We start from the raw sequence: 17,441 nt of genomic DNA, 5'->3' as shown, positions 1-17,441 counted from the left end.
TAGTAATAGGTCTTTTTTTATTGTTAATCCATCCACTTACCCTGTGTCTTTGATTGGAAGATTTAGTCCATTTCAATTTAAAGTATTTATTGATAGCTATGAACTTACTGCTATTTTGTTAATTGTTTTCATGTTGTTTTTGTAGTTCTTCTCTGTTCCTTTCTTGTTCTCTGTATTTCTTCTTCACTTCTGAATGACAGTCTTGCCAGGTAAAGTATTCTTGGTTGTGCGTGTGTTCTTTAGGGTCAGAGTCTTGGTTTCCTATAGCCCTTTGGCTCTCCCGAAATAAGCCTCATTGGTTTTCAGAGCTTCCAGAATTAAGCCCTGCTGATTTTCAAAGCCAGACATCATGAAGGCTTGTCTTCTTGGTGCAGATTCCCAGGACATGGGGTGCTTGATGTGGGGCTTGAACCTCTTACTCTTTGGGGAGTACCTTTATGCCTGTGGTATCCCTCCTATTTGTGGGTACCAAGCCAGGGTGTGGGTTGTGATTAAACCATGTCTCTGCCCCTCCCATCCTTTTTGATGTTGCTTTACCTTTATATCTTAAACTGTGGAATAGCTGTTTGGCTAGTCTTCAGATTGTTTTCAGAGATAGATTCTGTATATATAGTTTCGGCCTTGGTGTGTCTGTGGTAGATGAGCTCAGGATCCCCCTTCTCCAGCTTGATTGGGATCTATTTGGCTCTTGGTATTTTGGTAGGGATTTGTTGAATTTGTAAATCACAATAGCAGTATATATCATCTTAACAGTAATGTCTTCTAATCCATGCACATAGGGTGTCTTTCCATTTATTTATGTTCTCTTTAATTTCTTTCAGCAGTGTTGTATAGTTTTCAGGGTATAAGTCTTTAACCCCCTTGGTTCAGTTTATTTCAAGGTATTTTATTTTTTTGGATGCTATTACAAATGCAGTTGTTTTCTTAATTTCCTTTTTGGATTATTTATTGCTGATGTATAAAAATGCAGCTGACTTTTGTTTGTTGACCTTGTACCTTGTAATTTTGCTGAATTTATTTCATAGCCATACTGGGTTTATTTTGGGCTTTTTGGGATCTTTTTTTTTTTTTAAGATTTTATTTATTTATTTGACAGAGATAGAGACAGCCAGCGAGAGAGGGAACACTAGCAGGGGGAGTGGGAGAGGAAGAAGCAGGCTCCTAGCGGAAGAGCCTGATGTGGGGCTTGATCCCATAACGCCGGGATCTCTCCCTGAGCTGAAGGCAGACGCTTAACCGCTGTGCCACCAGGCGCCCCGTTTTTGGGATCTTCTATATTGAGGAGCTTTTCATCTGCAAATAGATAACTATCTTTCAAATTTTTATCTCTTTTATTTCTTTTCCTTGCCTGATTGCTCTGACTGAAGTTCCAGTATAATATTGAATATCAGTAGTGAAGGTGAAGAAGACAAGAACACCCTGGTCTTGTTTTTCATATAAGTAGGAAGTTTTTAGTCTTTTTTTTTTTTTTCACGGACTATAATGTCAGCAGTGGATTTTTCGTACATTCTTATTATCAGGTTGAGATAGTTCAACTTACGTGTTTGTAAGTATGTCTGTTGGAAAGATTCCCAGAAATTGAATTGCTAGGTCACAGAGTATGTATGTTTATAAATTTAGTTATCTTGGGCACCTGGGTGGCACAGTTGGTTAAGCATCCAACTCTTGGTTTCGGCTCAGGTTATGATCTTGTTGTGAGATCAAGCCCTGCATTGGGCTCCACACTCAATGTGGAGTCTGCTTGAGATTTTCTCTCCCTCTCCCTGTCCATCTCCCACTTATGCTCTCTCTCTGAAATAAATAAATAGATCTTTAAAAAGGAAATTAATAAATTATTTTTCTTTCTTCTTCTTCTTTTTTTTGTCAAGTTGCCCTCCATATGGAGATGAAACAGTTTTCATTCCTACCAGCAATGTATGAGTGCCTGTTTCTTCATATGTTTATAACACAGTAAAATTTTAAACTTTTGGCCTTTTTTTTTAAACCAATATTATAGGTAGGAAACATGGTATCATGGTGTAGTTTCCATTTACATTATTTTAATATGGGACTGATCATTTTTGCATATGTTTAAGGGACATTTTTATTTGTGAACTGACTTCTTACATCTGTTGCCCACTTTTCTGTTGAGTATTTGTTGCCTTTTTATTGATTTTTAGATGTTTTTCATATATATTAGAAAAATATTTTATTATATATTTTTCTCACATATACTTAATATATATGTTAGAGAAATTTGCCCTTTGTTAGGACTTGCTGGTATTTTTTCCCCTGTTTTTCCTTACTCTTTTGAATTTTTACCCCCCATGGAGAAGTTTGTAATTTTTATTGGTGAATTTATCAAGCTTTATATTATGGCTTCTGGTTTTTGAGTCAGAGTTCCAGAGTCTTCCCTCATCCTGAGTCATAAAATCATTCTGTATTTTCTTCTTATTTAGTTACTTATTTCTACTAGAGATTCCTTAATACAGACAGTCTTTAATCAGAATGATATTTCACTCCTTAAAGTAATTTAGGGATGCTTGGGTGGCTTGGTGGGTTAAGCGTCTGCCTTTGGCTCAGGTCATGATCATGGGGTGGTGGGATCGAGTCCCACATTGGGCTCCTTGCTCTGCAGGGAGCTTCTCCCTCTGCCTCTCTCTCTCTCTCTCTCTCTCAATTTTAATGATGTGCTTTGGAAAAAACAGCTGACTGAAGTAAGGACATAGAGTTCTGGAGAAGAGGGTAGTCTCTTTTAGATAAGAGAGTTTCACAAAGGCATTTCAAAATAATTGGCATTCAGATAGAGATTTGATTGACATTAGGAAGAAGGACGCCATACAAAGATCTAAAGGTGAAACATTGCAGTATATCCAAATGGTTAAACATAGGAGGAAAAACATAGGAGGAGGATTAAGAGTTAAATAGCCTACACCTAATCACATTTTAATGAAATTTTTGAATACATTGTTTGGAAGACCTTAAAGCTTTTGAAAGGAAAACAAAACTAACTGCAAAAACGAAACATGACTTGCAATGGATAAGAATGGAACTGCTGTTGAAATTATCATCAGTGACTATAGATGCCAGAAGACAATGGAGCAATGTCTCCAAAATTCTGAAGGAAGATTATTTTGAACCTAGGGATGAGATAAAATTGCCATTATTTTCAGATGAAATAATTACATAGGAAATCCAACGGAATCAACAGATTATTAGAACAAATATAATTTGTCCACATAAGTAATAACCAATTAAATATATAAAACCAGATACATTCCCAAAGGCAGACTGTCACATACCTCATAATTAACAAAGAATACATAAAATTGCTATAGAAATAAGTCTAAAGTTATTACAGGATGTAAAGTATCTTAATAAGTGGGAGACATTCAAGCTTCCTGAATTAATCGTAATTATGGTCAAAATTTTTGCTGGATTTTTTGAAATGTATTATTTAAAAACATATATCCATAAATAGCTAAGTATACTTTTAAAAAAGAAGGGAGGATGGATAGGCAGTTGGACTACCAGAAACTGATTTACAATAATGCAGTATATGGGTTGGCATAAGTGCAGACAAATGGATTCCAAATAAGATCTCTAGGATAATACCACTTATGTAAACTTAAATATTAAAATGTGTTCCACAATAACGGACACACACAAAGAGACCCAAATACATTAGAATAGGGGTGAAAAGAAATAGTAGTGGAAAATGAGGATTAAAAGAGGTTATAGGGACACCTGGGTGGCTCAGTTAGTTGTCTGACTCCTGATCTGAGCTCACATCTTGATCTCAGAATTGTGAGTTCAAGCCCCATGTTGGGCTCCATGCTGGGCATGGAGCCTATTTAAAAAAAAAAAAAAAAGAATGTAAAACAGAATATTATTACATTGTATGATATCATAGTTGTGACCATATCACAATTTTTTTATACATTTATCAGCTCTTGGGCATTTGGGTTGTTTTTGGGAGTAAAGCAGTTATACAACTTTTCATGCCATTGTCTTTAGATGGTATCATTTCATGTTACCAATGTATGAAAGTTAAAATTACTCCATATTCAACACGATATTATCAGTCCTTTTAACGTTAGCTCTTCTACTGGGTGTATTGGTATCATAGGTAAATTATGCTTACGTTGGGTTTAATTTGCCACCGTCTCTTTTTCCAACTTCTTTTAAGGTAGAAGCTTTAAAACATTGACTTTCAGTCTTCTTTTCTAATATAATATAGAAAGCTATAATTTTCCTTTTGAACACTGCTTTAACATCCTACAACTTTTGATATGTTTTAATTCAAAATATTTTCTAATTTCTCTAAAGATTTCCTCTTTGACCCTGGATTATTTTGAATTGTGTTTGATTTTCAAATATTTGGGGATTTTCCAAATATCTTTCTGGTTTTTTTACTTAATTCCATCGTTATTACAAACCATACTGTGTATGATTTTGGTCCTTTTAAATTTATTGAGATTTGTTTTATGGCTAGTCATATAGTCTATCTTGGTGAAATTACATGCATACTTGAAAAGAGTGTATATTCTATTTTATTTATGGGGTTTTCTTTAAACGTTCATTAGGTTTATTTAGTCGATAGTGCCAGTCAAGTCTTTTATATCCTTCCTGATTTTCTTCCTATTTGGTTCAAATCTCCAATTGTAAGTGTGGATTTGTCTATTTCTCTTTTTAGTTATTTCCATTTTTGCTTCATATATTTTGAAGTTTAGTTAGTACCTGCATAGATGTTTTATTTTTGTGTCTTTATGATTTGACCCTTTTATTCTTATGTGTTTGTTCATATTCCTGAAATCTACTTTCAGTGATACTGATTTAATGATTAGTGGTTGGGTGGTATATCTGTTTCCATACTTTCACTTGTAACTTATATATGCTTTATATTTAAAGTGGTTTAGACAGTATATGTTTAGATCTTTTTTATCCAATCTGAAAGTTTCTGCCTTTAAGCAGAGTATTTAGACCATTTACATTTAATGTAATTATAATATAGTTAGGTTTAAATCTACCATTTTGCTGTTTATTTCTGCCATGTGTTGTTTGTTCTTTTTTTCTTGCTTCCTCCTCCACCCCCAAATTAATTGTTCTTAGACTGGCCTTTTTGCTTCATCCCATGCATGTGTAGATTATTATTTGACACAAATTATTAAAAAGCACCCTTGTGGATTTCTGGAGCCCTTTCTCTGCATAGCTTCCTCTCTTAGGGCACTCTCTTTTACAAATTGTAGCTACCATTCGCTCCCCAGACTTCAATATCTGTCTCTTCAAATCAGGTAGATTGTCATGCTCTTATTTGCAACCCCTTCTTGTGCCAAAATCTTAGGAACATACCTCCATGCAGAAAGCTGTTAGATGAATAGAATCACCTCATTTGTTTTCTTCTCTCAGGGATAACAGTCATATGCTGCCTGTTGTCCAAATTCTGAAAACAGTTGTTTGATATAAGTAGCATAGCTGTACTTCTTCATGGACAGAAATGGAGATTCCCTTTTTCCTTTCAAAACTGATTTTTTAAGTAGTATATCTCATTTAGCTATCATTTAATCTCTTTCCTCCACAATAAGTTTGAAAGTGTTTGTATTTATCTCTTTCAAATGTTGGGTTCCTTTAGAAGCACTGCAGTGTCTCTGGTTTCTTATTTCATTCTTCACCCTACTAGTATAGTGACCAACAAAAGCATTTTATTGAAATATTTTTTTAAATGTCAGAGTCACCTTTTTAGTTGTCAGATCTAATGCAGAACTTCTGATTCCAGCAATGTGGTGGAATAGTTCTTAGGGAAGCCTCCAGATACAAAATATTAGAATGTAAAATGTAAAAAAAAAAAAAAAAAAAAAAGTTTATACAATTCATGGTTAATCTGATTTAGAAAAATGGAAATCCTCAGAACTGAAAAGGAAGGACAGGAGAAGGGAGGGAGGGAAAGAGAAAGAGAGAAATTTTTGTTTAATAGTCTTGAGAGAGACTGGAGCTAAAGCCTAGAACCTGGAGGATATGAGGAGGCATATTAGAAATCCTATATAAACCCAAGGGCCTTCAAATGCTACTCACTTTGTTAACAGGTGAAGTAGAACTCAAACCTGCTACACAGAGATAAAAAGAGCTTGCCTTTGTCTGCCTTAGGCTCTGGCTAAAAGTGGAAAAAAGAGTGTCTGCACAGAATTAATAATAACAGATTAGGTCTTTTATTTAAAGTCTGAAATTATGCTTCGGATGTGACTTATTTAAAAAGACAAAAATTGGGGGCGCCTGGGTGGCACAGCGGTTAAGCGTCTGCCTCCAGCTCAGGGCGTGATCCCGGCGTTATGGGATCGAGCCCCACATCAGGCTCCTCTGCTATGAGCCTGCTTCTTCCTCTCCCACTCCCCCTGCTTGTGTTCCCTCTCTCGCTGGCTGTCTCTATCCTGTCGAATAAATAAATAAAATCTTAAAAAAAAAAAAAGACAAAAATTGGGTTTTAAGATAGGTAAGCTTATGTTACAGGCTGGCAAACTTCCAGTGTTATAATTATCGTATACAGAATGTGAAATCAAGTAAGTTCAATATGTTGTTGTTTTTAAAGATTTATTTATTTATTAGAGAGACAGCCAGCGAGAGAGGGAACACAAGCAGGGGGAGTGGGAGAGGAAGAAGCAGATTCCCAGCAGAGGAGCCTGATGTGGGGCTCGATCCCAGACTGCTGGGATCACGCCCTGAGCCAAAAGCAGACGCTTAACGACTGAGCCACCCAGGCGCCCGTTTTTTTTTTTTTTTTTAAGATTTTATTTATTTATTTGAGGGAGAGAAAGCACGAGAGGGAGAAGCAGACTCCCCGCTGAGGAGAGTGCCCAATGTGGGACTAGATCCTGGCTCTCTGGGATCATGACCTGAGCCAAAGGCAGTTGCTTAACTGACTGAGCCACCCAGGCACCCAAATAAGTTCAGTATGTTTAAGAAGAATAAGTTAGGAGGGTGCCTGAGTGGCTCAGTCAGAAGAGCATGTGACTCTTGATCTTGAAATCATGAGTTCAAGCCCCACAATGGGTACAGAGATTAGTTAAAGAAAAAAAAAAGTAAAGGACAAGAAAAAATATTTTAAAAAATTAATTAGTAATATGATTAAGTGGATAGATAAAACTGAAGAGAGAATTGTGTGTTGGGGAATAGATGTGAATGAAATAGATGTAGAGAAATAAGAATTTGAAAATGTGAAAAGAGATTAATAAATATAGAGGTTAGAGGAGAATCTCTAACATACATATGTCTTCAGAGAAGGAAACACCTGGGAGAGCTGGCTTCTTGCAGCCACTCTTACCCTAGACCTTTGGCAGGAATTTTCAAATTTGGTGCACGTGCTAGCAGATGATAGCAATGGGCAATGCTCTTGGTGGCATTTTGGGAGACCTGAATCACATGGCTGGTTTTTACTTCAGAACATTTTGACCATTGTTCTTCTCAACATTTGCTGAATACTGGGGCTGCACAGGGCAGGAGACTTAAAAACATAAATGTAAAAGCCCCTTAAAAGCAGGGTGATGGCCAGTATACCCTTAAGACTTTTTATCTTCAGGTCTGGATAATCAGGATAAATTTTATAAAATACGTCAAACACTTAGTTGAAAACCTTGAAGGGCCAAGAGCAAATCAGATATATTAACCATACTAGGGCTGCAACCCAGACTTAACTGAGGAACACTCACGTTAGATTAAAAGGGAGAAATCTGCTCTCTATCTACTTCGGAGTAGGGAGAGAGAACTCTCTCTAAAGAAAGATGACATCATTTGGAGATTTTTGATTAAAAAAAATACCATTTGGCATTCAGTTAAAAATTACTAGGCATTGCAGGGAGCCTGGGTGGCTCAGTTGATTGAGCATTGGACTCTTGGTTTCGGTCAGGTTGTGAACTCAGGGTCGTGCGATCAAACTCTCTGTCAGTCTCTGCACCCCACGTGGAGTCTGCTTGAGATTCTCTCTCCCTCTGCTCTTCCCACTCTTGTTCTCTCTCTCTCTCCCTCTCTCTCCCTCTCTCTCTCTCCAATAAGTAAATAAATCTTTTAAAAAATTATTAGGCATTGTAAAAGATGGGACCACATGGCTAGTCTTAAAGAGGAAAAACAGACAGTAGCGTCAGACTGTCAAGTGATTCTGGAACTGGATTTAGCTGCTAAGAACTTTAAAATGGCTGTGATTTATTTGTTTAAAAATAGAGAACAAGTAGAAAAAATAAACAAATAGACTGTTTCACCAGATAATTGGAGTCTACTTTTTAAAAAGAGACTTCTATGAACATTTCAAACTGAAAAATAAAACATGTGACATTAATACCTCACCAGATGAATTTAACTACGAATTAGATTACAAATAAGAGCAGAAGTCAGGATTAATAAACTAAAAGACTTATTACTAATATAAAATACTAAGTGGAAGCATAGGGATAAGAAAGAATTTTAAAAATACAAAAACCACAACAGAGAGGAGTGTGCGACAGTGAAAAAACAATCTAACCATATATGTCCTTGGAGTCTAGGAGAAAGAAGAGAGAGAATAGGGCAGAAGTAACATTTGAACAAATAATAATAGAGTATTTCCAAACTAAAAAGAGACGTTAACCTGTAGAATCCTGTAGTTCTGTGAACCTCAAAAAGAACAAATATATAGAAATTACATAAAGGTATATTATGGCAAGCCTGCTAAAATGAAAAACACAGAGAAAATTTTAAAATAAGTCAGGGTAAAAAACATATTTTAAATCAGGGCAACAATAAGACTTAACTATTAACCAGGAACAGTGGAAGCCAGGTGAAAATGAAGGTATCCTTAAAATGCTGACAGAAAAAATGAATTTTTTCTAGATCCAACCTAGAATTCTGTAGTCACAAAAAAATCCTTTAAAAATGATAATATACAAAAGTTTCAGATAAATAAAAGTGGAGAGAATTTGACAGCAAATCTACAGTATAATAATAGCAAAGGAAGAAGAAACATCTTAGCTGGAAACACAGAATTGTAGGAAGGAGCTAACACCAACAGAAAAGGTAAGTAAATGGATAATATAAATTTTGACAGTAATAATAATATATTGTAGTGTTTTGATTATATGTAGAATTAAAATGGCAACAACAATAATACAGAAAGAGGGGTAAATGGAGTTAAAGCATTCTGATGTCTCGCTGTTTTCAGGAAATGGTAAGAGGAATAATTTGTGTTATTCTCTAAAAGCAAACAAGTTAAAAATGTACACTATAATCTCTACGGAAACCACTAAAAAGTAAAAAAATGTATAAATATGATTAATCCCAAAGAAATCAAGATAGGAATCAATGAATTATAAAACATACATATATAATAAATTTTATATACAGTGTAGAAAGTGAACAAATCAATTGGTGATTTTTTAAAAGAAATTGATAAACCCCAGCAAGATTCTTCAAGAAGAATCTGAGGTTGGTTTGACATTTAAAACTTTATTAATATAATTAATCCACCACATTATTAAATTTAAGAAAGAAAACCATGTGTAATTATTTCAACGGGTTCACAAAAAGTATATGATTAAATTCAACATTAATATATTTTAAAAATACTTTTGGCAGCCTGTGAACATATTCTGATAAAGAGTATGACCCCCCCAAAAATCTACAATTATTCTTTTTTTCTTTTTTTATAATAATATTTTTTTATATATTACGTTAGTCACCATACAGTACATGCCTGGTTTCTGATGTAAAGTTCGATGATTCATTAGTTGCATATAACACCAAGTGCACCATGCAATATGTGCCCTCCTTACTACCCATCACCAGCCTATCCCATTCCCCCACGCCCCTCCCCTCTGAAGCCCTCAGTTTATTTCTCAGAGTCCATAGTCTCTCATGCTTCATTCCCCCTTCTGATTACCCCCCCTTTCTTTATCCCTTTCTTCCCCCACCGATCTTCCTAGCTCTTATGTTCCATAGATGAGAGAAATCATATGATAATTGTCTTTCTCTGCTTGACTTATTTCACTTAGCATTATCTCCTCCACTGCCGTCCATGTTGCAGCAAATGTTGAGAAATCGTTCTTTTTGATAGCTGAGTAATATTCCATTGTATATATGGACCACATCGTCTTAATCCAGTCATCTGTTGAAGGGCATCTCGGCTCCTTCCACGATTTAGCTATTGTGGACAAGGCTGCTATGAACATTGGGGTGCATATGGCCCTTCTCTTCACTATGTATCTTTGGGGTAGATACCCAGTAGTGCAATGGCTGGATCATAGGGTAGCTCAATTTTTAACTTTTTAAGGGACCTCCACACTGTTTTCCAAAGTGGCTGTACCACTTGCATTCCCAACAACAATATAGGAGGGATCCCCTTTCTCCACATCCTCTCCAACATTTGTTGCTTCTTGCCTCTCAATTTTTGCCATTCTAACTGGCGTAAGGTGGTATCTTAGTGTGGTTTTGATTTGAATTTCCCTGATGGCTAATGATTTTGAACATTTTTTCATGTGTCTGTTAGCCATTTGTATGTCTTCATTGGAAGAGTGTCTGTTCATATTTTCTGCCCATTTTATGATTTGTTTATTTGTTTCTTGTGTATTGAGTTTGGGAAGTTCTTTGTAGATCTTGGATACCAGTCTTTTATCTGTAGTGTCATTTGCAAATATCTTCTCCCATTCGGTGGGCTGCCTCTTAGTTTTTTTGACTGTTTCCTTGGCTGTGCAGAAGCTTTTTATCTTGATGAAGTCCCACAAGTTCATTTTATCTTTTGTTTCTCTTGCCTTTGGAGATGTGTCATGAAAAAGTTTGCTTTGGCCGATGTCGTAGAGGTTGCTGCCTATGTTCTCCTCTAGGATTTTGATGGATTCCTGTCTCACATCGAGGTCTTTCATCCCTTTGGAGTTTATCTTTGTGTATGGTGTGAGAGAGTGGTCAAGTTTCATTCTTTTGCATGTAGCTGTCCAATTTTCCCAGCACCATTTATTGAAGAGACTGTCTTTTTCCCGCCGGATGTTTTTTCCTGCTTTGTCAAAGATTAGGTGCCCAAAGAGCCGAGGGTCCATTTCTGGGTTCTCTATTCTGTTCCATTGGTCTATGTGTCTGTTTTTGTGCCAGTACCATGCTATCTTTGTGATCACAGCTTTGTAGTACAGCTCGAAATCCGGCATTGTGATGCCCCCAGCTTTGTTTTTCCTTTTCAACAGTTCCTTGGCGATTCGGGGCCTTTTCTGGTTCCATACAAATTTAAGGACTATTTGTTCCAGCTCTTTGAAAAATGTCCTCGGTATTTCAATCGGGATAGCATTGAAAGTGTAGATTGCTCTGGGTAGCATGGACATTTTAACTATGTTAATTCTTCCGATCCCTGAGCATGGAATATTTTTCCATCTTTTTGTGTCTTCTTCAATGTCTTTCAAGAGTGATTTGTAGTTTCTAGAATATAGATCCTTTATGTCTCTGGTTAAGTTAATTCCAAGGTAACGTATGGTTTTTGCTGCTATTGTAAATGGGATGGATTCCCTAATTTCTCTTTCTTCAGTCTCATTATTTGTGTATAGAAATGCAGCTGATTTCTGAGCATTGATTTTGTATCCCGCCACATTACTGAATTGCTCTATAACTTCTAATAGTTTGGGAGTGGATTCTTTTGGGTTTTCCATATAGAGTATCATGTCATCTGCGAAGAGAGACAGTTTGACTTCTTCTTTGCCGATTTGGATACCTTTTATCCCTTTTTGTTGTCTGATTGCTGTTGCAAGGACTTCTAGTACTATGTTGAATAATAATGGCGAGAGTGGGTATCCTTGTCGTGTTCCTGATCTTAAGGAAAAGTCTTCCAGCTTTTCCCCATTGAGAATGATATTTGCTGTAGGCTTTTCATAGATGGTTTTTATGAGATTGAGGAATGTACCCTCTGTCCCTACACTCTGAAGGGTTTTAATCAGGAAAGGATGCTGTATTTTGTCAAATGCTTTTTCTGCATCTATTGAGAGAATCTAGAATTATTCTTAATCCATATCATTCTTAATTCTTAGAAATTAAAAGCATTTCAAGTATGGAACAAAACAATATATTCTTTGGTCATTTCTAATCCTTACCAAACTGGTGAGCCCATCTAGCATGGTTGGAACCCCCTAAATAATGATAAAAATTAGGATCGAGTGAAAGAAACTAAACTGTCATTTATTTGTAGATAATATGTTTGGATAATAGAAAACTAAAAGAAACAAATACATTGTTATATAAGAAAGTTTAGTAAAGTTGTGGAGTATGTTCAAAATATAAAAGTCAGTCTTAATTTTAAATTCCTTTTAAAATTGCAAAAAATAATATTAAAGTACCTAGAAAAATACAACTAACAAAATAGGGGAAGACTTTTAGAGAAGAAAATTATAACGTTTTATTGAAAGAAATTGAAGAGGATCTAAGTAAATGAAGAGATATGTTACATTCATGGATTGGATGACCTTTAGTTATGATACCAAAACCGGAAATCTCCTAATTGATTTACAGATTCAGTGTAGAAAAGCTCTACAGGTTTTTGGTGGAAATTAAGCTGTTTCTAAAACTTATGCAGAAGAGTGAAAGCCAATAATAGCCAAGACACCCCTGAGGAAGAAGGTAGAGAAACTTGGACTATCATATATCAAGATGTAAACATGTAGTAATTAAGATATTGGTTATTAGCATAGGCACAAATGGTACAAAATTAGAGATTCCTGAAATAGTCTCACACATATATGGAATGTGGTACATATATAACAGGTAGCATTGCAAATCATTTGGAAGAGGATGTTCGATAAAAGGTGTTTGGTGAGTTGATGATCCATATAAGAAAAAAGATTAGATTGAGATTGGATTCACATCATGCACCAAAAAAACCAATTTCAGATAAAGACCTAAATACAAAAGGCAAAACCTTAAAACTTAAGGGGGAAAAAAAGGGAAGATTATCTTTTGACTTCAAGGTAGGGAAAGATTTCCTCATAAAGATACAAAGTACAAACTATATGTAAAGGAAACATTTAAGTTGACATCTGTTATCAAAAGACATTGCAAAGAAAGTGAAAAGAGAAGCTCAGACAGGGAGCAATGTATAGAACCTACAAAGGATTTGTAATTTTCTAGAGTGTTTAAAGAAAACTTTAAAAATCAGTAAGAAAAAGACATTCTAAGAGAAAAATCATCAAAATATGTATTTCCCAAAAGAAGGAAAAGTGAATGGCCAATTTTAGGTGTGGAAAGGTGGTCAACTCAAATAGTAAGCAGAACAATGCAGATTTTAACCATGAGATAATATTTGTATGCTCTGAGATTTGCAGAAATAAAATCTGGCGATATGCTTGTTGGCGTGAATCTAAAGCAGTGAGAGCCAAGGTCTGCTTTGCTCCAGTGTAAATTTAGTTACAACTACTTTGTAATACAATATATCCTCTAGTGAAGTTGAACGTGTGCATTCGTGGGTGCGTTCTTTTAACCTAGCAATTCCATTTCTAGCAGTATACTCTAGAGAAATTCTTTTTTTTTTTTTTTAAAGATTTTATTTATTTATTTGACAGAGATAGAGACAGCCAGCGAGAGAGGGAACACAAGCAAGGGGAGTGGGAGAGGAAGAAGCAGGCTCATAGCAGAGGAGCCTGATGTGGGGCTCGATCCCATAACGCCGGGATCACTCCCTGAGCTGAAGGCAGACGCTTAACCGCTGTGCCACCCAGGCGCCCCTACTCTAGAGAAATTCTTACACCCATGTACCAGGGGACAAATAAGATACTCATATTAGCATTGTTCATAATAATAAAAAATGAGAAACATTCTAGATATTTAAAAACAGAAGAATGGTGAATTGCATGTACATAATGTTGGGTAATACAGGAGGCAAATACGTTTACCATTATCTGTCTATATACATTTTAAAGAATACAGATTTAAAAAGTTATATAGAATTACATATGTTTATGTGGAAAAACTATAAGGGAAATCAAGGAAATGATAAAATTCAGGATAGCAGTTACTTCTGGAAGTATGACAGAAAATATGTGATTAAGGAGGCACATTGTGTTAGTTAAGATACAGGTTCAGCTGCATTTGACAGAAACCCCACATAGTGTCAAACAAGATACAAGTTTATTTCTCTTGTAACAGGTTGAAAATATCCTAGGCATGACAGTTATGTTCTACATGGTTATCTAGGAGCCAGGGTCCTCTTCTTTGGAGCTCCTCATCTATGTGGTTATGGTGGCTCACCGCCACAGCTACATTTCAAGTGCAATGTGGAAGAATGGAGGAGTAAGTGACCTTAAAAAGGAAGTTGCACATATGAGTTCTCTTCATGGTCTTCCGGCTAGACCGTGTCTATTGTATAGTAATTTTTAGATCCAGGGAGGCTTGAGAAATGTGCCTAGCTGAAAATCAGGAGTTCTAGAACAGAGAGAAAGAGAAAGAGAGCACAGGTATTGGGAGGAAAGTTGCAGTTTCTGCCACAGGCTCATGTGGCTGGGGTCGGAGGGGAAAGCATAAAGGTATTGGTATTGTTCTGTTTCTTGAAATAGGATGGTGAGTATAGTTGTCTTTTTAAATTTTTATGGCTTCCCTATAAATTATATACTTTTGTATATATGAAATGTTTCATTATTAAAGCTAAAAAGTTTAGTGGATACTTTTTAGCTTTATTTTGCTTGAATCTTATGCAGCATATGGTACTGTTGATCACACCCTCTAGACATATGAGTTTTTATTGGCAAGAATCTCCTGGTCTTTCTCTTATTTTTCCATCCATTCCTTTTCAGCCTCCTGGGCTTCACTTTCTCTGCAGGGAACAAAAATGCCCCTCACTTGTCTCCATAATTATTTAGGATAGTTTCAAATTGGCTATTGGGTTTCCTGGATTTGGAAAAATTGCAAGAGAAAACTAATTATATGGTAAATATTCAGATTTTATCACCTTTTATTCATAATGCTCTATCCATATATGGAAAAGGGAGGTTAGCACATTTTTTTCTTTGTAATTTTAAATATTTTTTATACCTTTCTGAAGTACATCATAAAAGGGCAAATAATTCTAGAGTGAGTCCAGAGTACCAGTGTATCTTGTAAAGGTAAGAAACAGCAACTGATCTCATAAGTATATACATATAACATCATTAGAATAAATCTTGGAAATGACTCACATTATTATAATCATGTATAAACATGTGATATCTTTTTATAAAAACTTAGCAGTTTACTTGACCTCTCAGAATGACTGCATTTTCTAACCCTCCTTACAGCTAGGTATGACTTTCTGACCTAGGGCTTGGCTAATGGAATGTAAACAGAAGTCACTACATGATAAATTTTAGCATATGTTAACAGAAACTATTTTTTCCCAATGAATAGTCTCAGACATACATGCATTTGAGAATTTGTATTCACTTATATTTTTATTAAAGCAAATAAGATAAAATTCAGTTAGTTAGCATTCAAGTTTCAGCCATACGTCAGGGACTGTCAGGTTCTGGGAATACAGGATTGAACAAATTCTAGTCCCAACCTTCAGGGAGCTAATAGCAGTCCAGGGGAAGTCTAGTTGAATGCTGTATTAGACACAGATATGCCTAAGGTGCTGTAGAAACCTAGAAAATGCCAAGGTTAGCTAGGAAACTCAAACTCAAGAAAGTTGACAAACCTAATGTAAGTTTATAAAATGAAAGCATTTAAAGATAGCATCTAAAGATCTCAGTTGTTATAAGCATTTTAAATATCAGTTACATTGAAAAACAAAATGAGTTCAAATGTTATTATAGGAGGTAGAGGTTAAGGGGGAGGGAAAGTACAAATGAGCTCTATTAATTTTTAAAATATTTTATCTATTGTATAGATCTTTTCTTTGGATACTAATTTTATAACCAGGAAAAATAATTTAAAATCCAATTTTTAAACAGAGTATGTATTTCTTAATGTAGCAACATCACTTTTTTTGATTTAGCAACACGGTTTTCTTAAGATTCCTGGACTCCGATCTTAAGTTTATTTTCAGAAACACAAACTCATGTAACATACAGTGTGTGTTTTATACATATCTTTTTTAATGTATTAAGTTAAATTTTACCTAGTGTAAACATGTACAATGCATGTACTTCACAGTAATTCCAGTGTAGGTATTGTCTGGCTTTGGAATTTAAGGCAGAGATTCAAGTTTCATTCGCTGATTGTAACAGATTGCAGGGAGGAAAACAGTATGCACAATTCTTAATCTTAACAAAGCACCTCCTCACAGTCACTCACAGTCCTCACCAGTGTGGGATGGGCTATTCTCTTTTAACCCAACATTCCTTAAACTCATTTCTCTTTATTGTGATTTCATAAGGTGAGGGAAATACCCATTTTCGCAGATGTTGCTCTTCCTTTTGAAAAACTGAAAAAGGGTTAGTGAAATCTCATCACATTTATGGCCTTTAATAACTTCTCTTATAAACCCGTTGTCATGTTCAAGCCTTTTCTCTAGGGTGACTTATTAAGCTAGGACTTTCTAGTGTCATTCAGATACTGTACTCTGTAACTTATATCCTCTCTGATTCAATTTTTAAGCAAAAATGAAGTCTTTTTTTTTTCCTTGCAGACTTTGCCTTCAAAAGAAACGTTTTTAAACACTACACAAATGCCTTGCTTGCAATCAGCTTCAACTTGGAGTAGCTGTGAACACAATTCAAAATCTCAAATATTAAGAGAACATGTATCAGAATTGGACTCTTCTTTCCATTCTGTCCTATCATTGCCATCAGGTAAGCCTACTTATAAAAAATGTCTAAGTAAATTCTGAACATTTTCTGTGGTGAAGTCTAATTCTGTAGATAGGAATCTAATAAAATTTTACCAATTATTTTGTCACTGGATATTAGAACTAAACAGTTTTCACAGAGGAATTAATCCTGTGAGTTAATGTTCTATTTTTGCAAGTTGATTCTTAAATTCCTTGGAAACCATTTTGAGTTATATTGGGAAATAACTAGCTTTTGATCTTTTCAGTGTTAAATTTTTAGAATTTTATTGATAAAGTGACTATGCTATTGAAATGTTTCTCAATAAGTCGGGTTTTTTTTCCCCCTAATGTGTTGTTTTGCACAGAGTTTTCTCTGCTATATAATATTCCTCTGCTTATAATCAGCAGAGTTTCTTTGGGATAAGAAATTGCCCATCTTTAGATGTAGTCAACTTTTGAACCTCAAGAAAATCTATAATCTGTAACTGAGTGAATGAGGCACATACAGGCCCACATCCCTTTAAGTTTCTAGTTCTTGGTTTTTGTTAGAACCGTTCCAGGTGTTTTGTTTTCTTTTCTTTTCTTTTCTTTTCTTTTCTTTTCTTTTCTTTTCTTTTCTTTCTTTCTTTCTTTCTTTCTTTCTTTCTTTCTTTCTTTTCTTCTTTCTTTCTTTCTTTCTTTCTTTCTTTCTTTCTTTCTTTCTTTTCTTTCTTTCTTTCTTTCTTCTTTCTTTTCTTTT

The 17,441-nt window shown here is 35.2% G+C and overlaps 1 protein-coding gene across 11 annotated transcripts in view; it reads left to right on the top strand.

Moving 5' to 3' along the window:
- The window catches only part of KANSL1L (KAT8 regulatory NSL complex subunit 1 like), a 150,608-nt gene that overhangs the window by 109,742 nt on the left and 23,425 nt on the right, over positions 1-17,441 (top strand). For all 11 annotated transcript variants that reach the window (XM_048213931.2, XM_048213934.2, XM_048213933.2 and 8 more), the window contains one exon: positions 16,562-16,724. In XM_048213931.2, the coding sequence (XP_048069888.1) occupies positions 16,562-16,724 (163 nt within the window). The remainder of the gene's footprint in view (positions 1-16,561; positions 16,725-17,441) is intronic.

Source organism: Ursus arctos, unplaced genomic scaffold (assembly GCF_023065955.2).
Source record: "Ursus arctos isolate Adak ecotype North America unplaced genomic scaffold, UrsArc2.0 scaffold_1, whole genome shotgun sequence".
Lineage (NCBI taxonomy): Eukaryota > Metazoa > Chordata > Mammalia > Carnivora > Ursidae > Ursus > Ursus arctos.
This window is presented reverse-complemented; position numbering and strand designations above follow the sequence as displayed.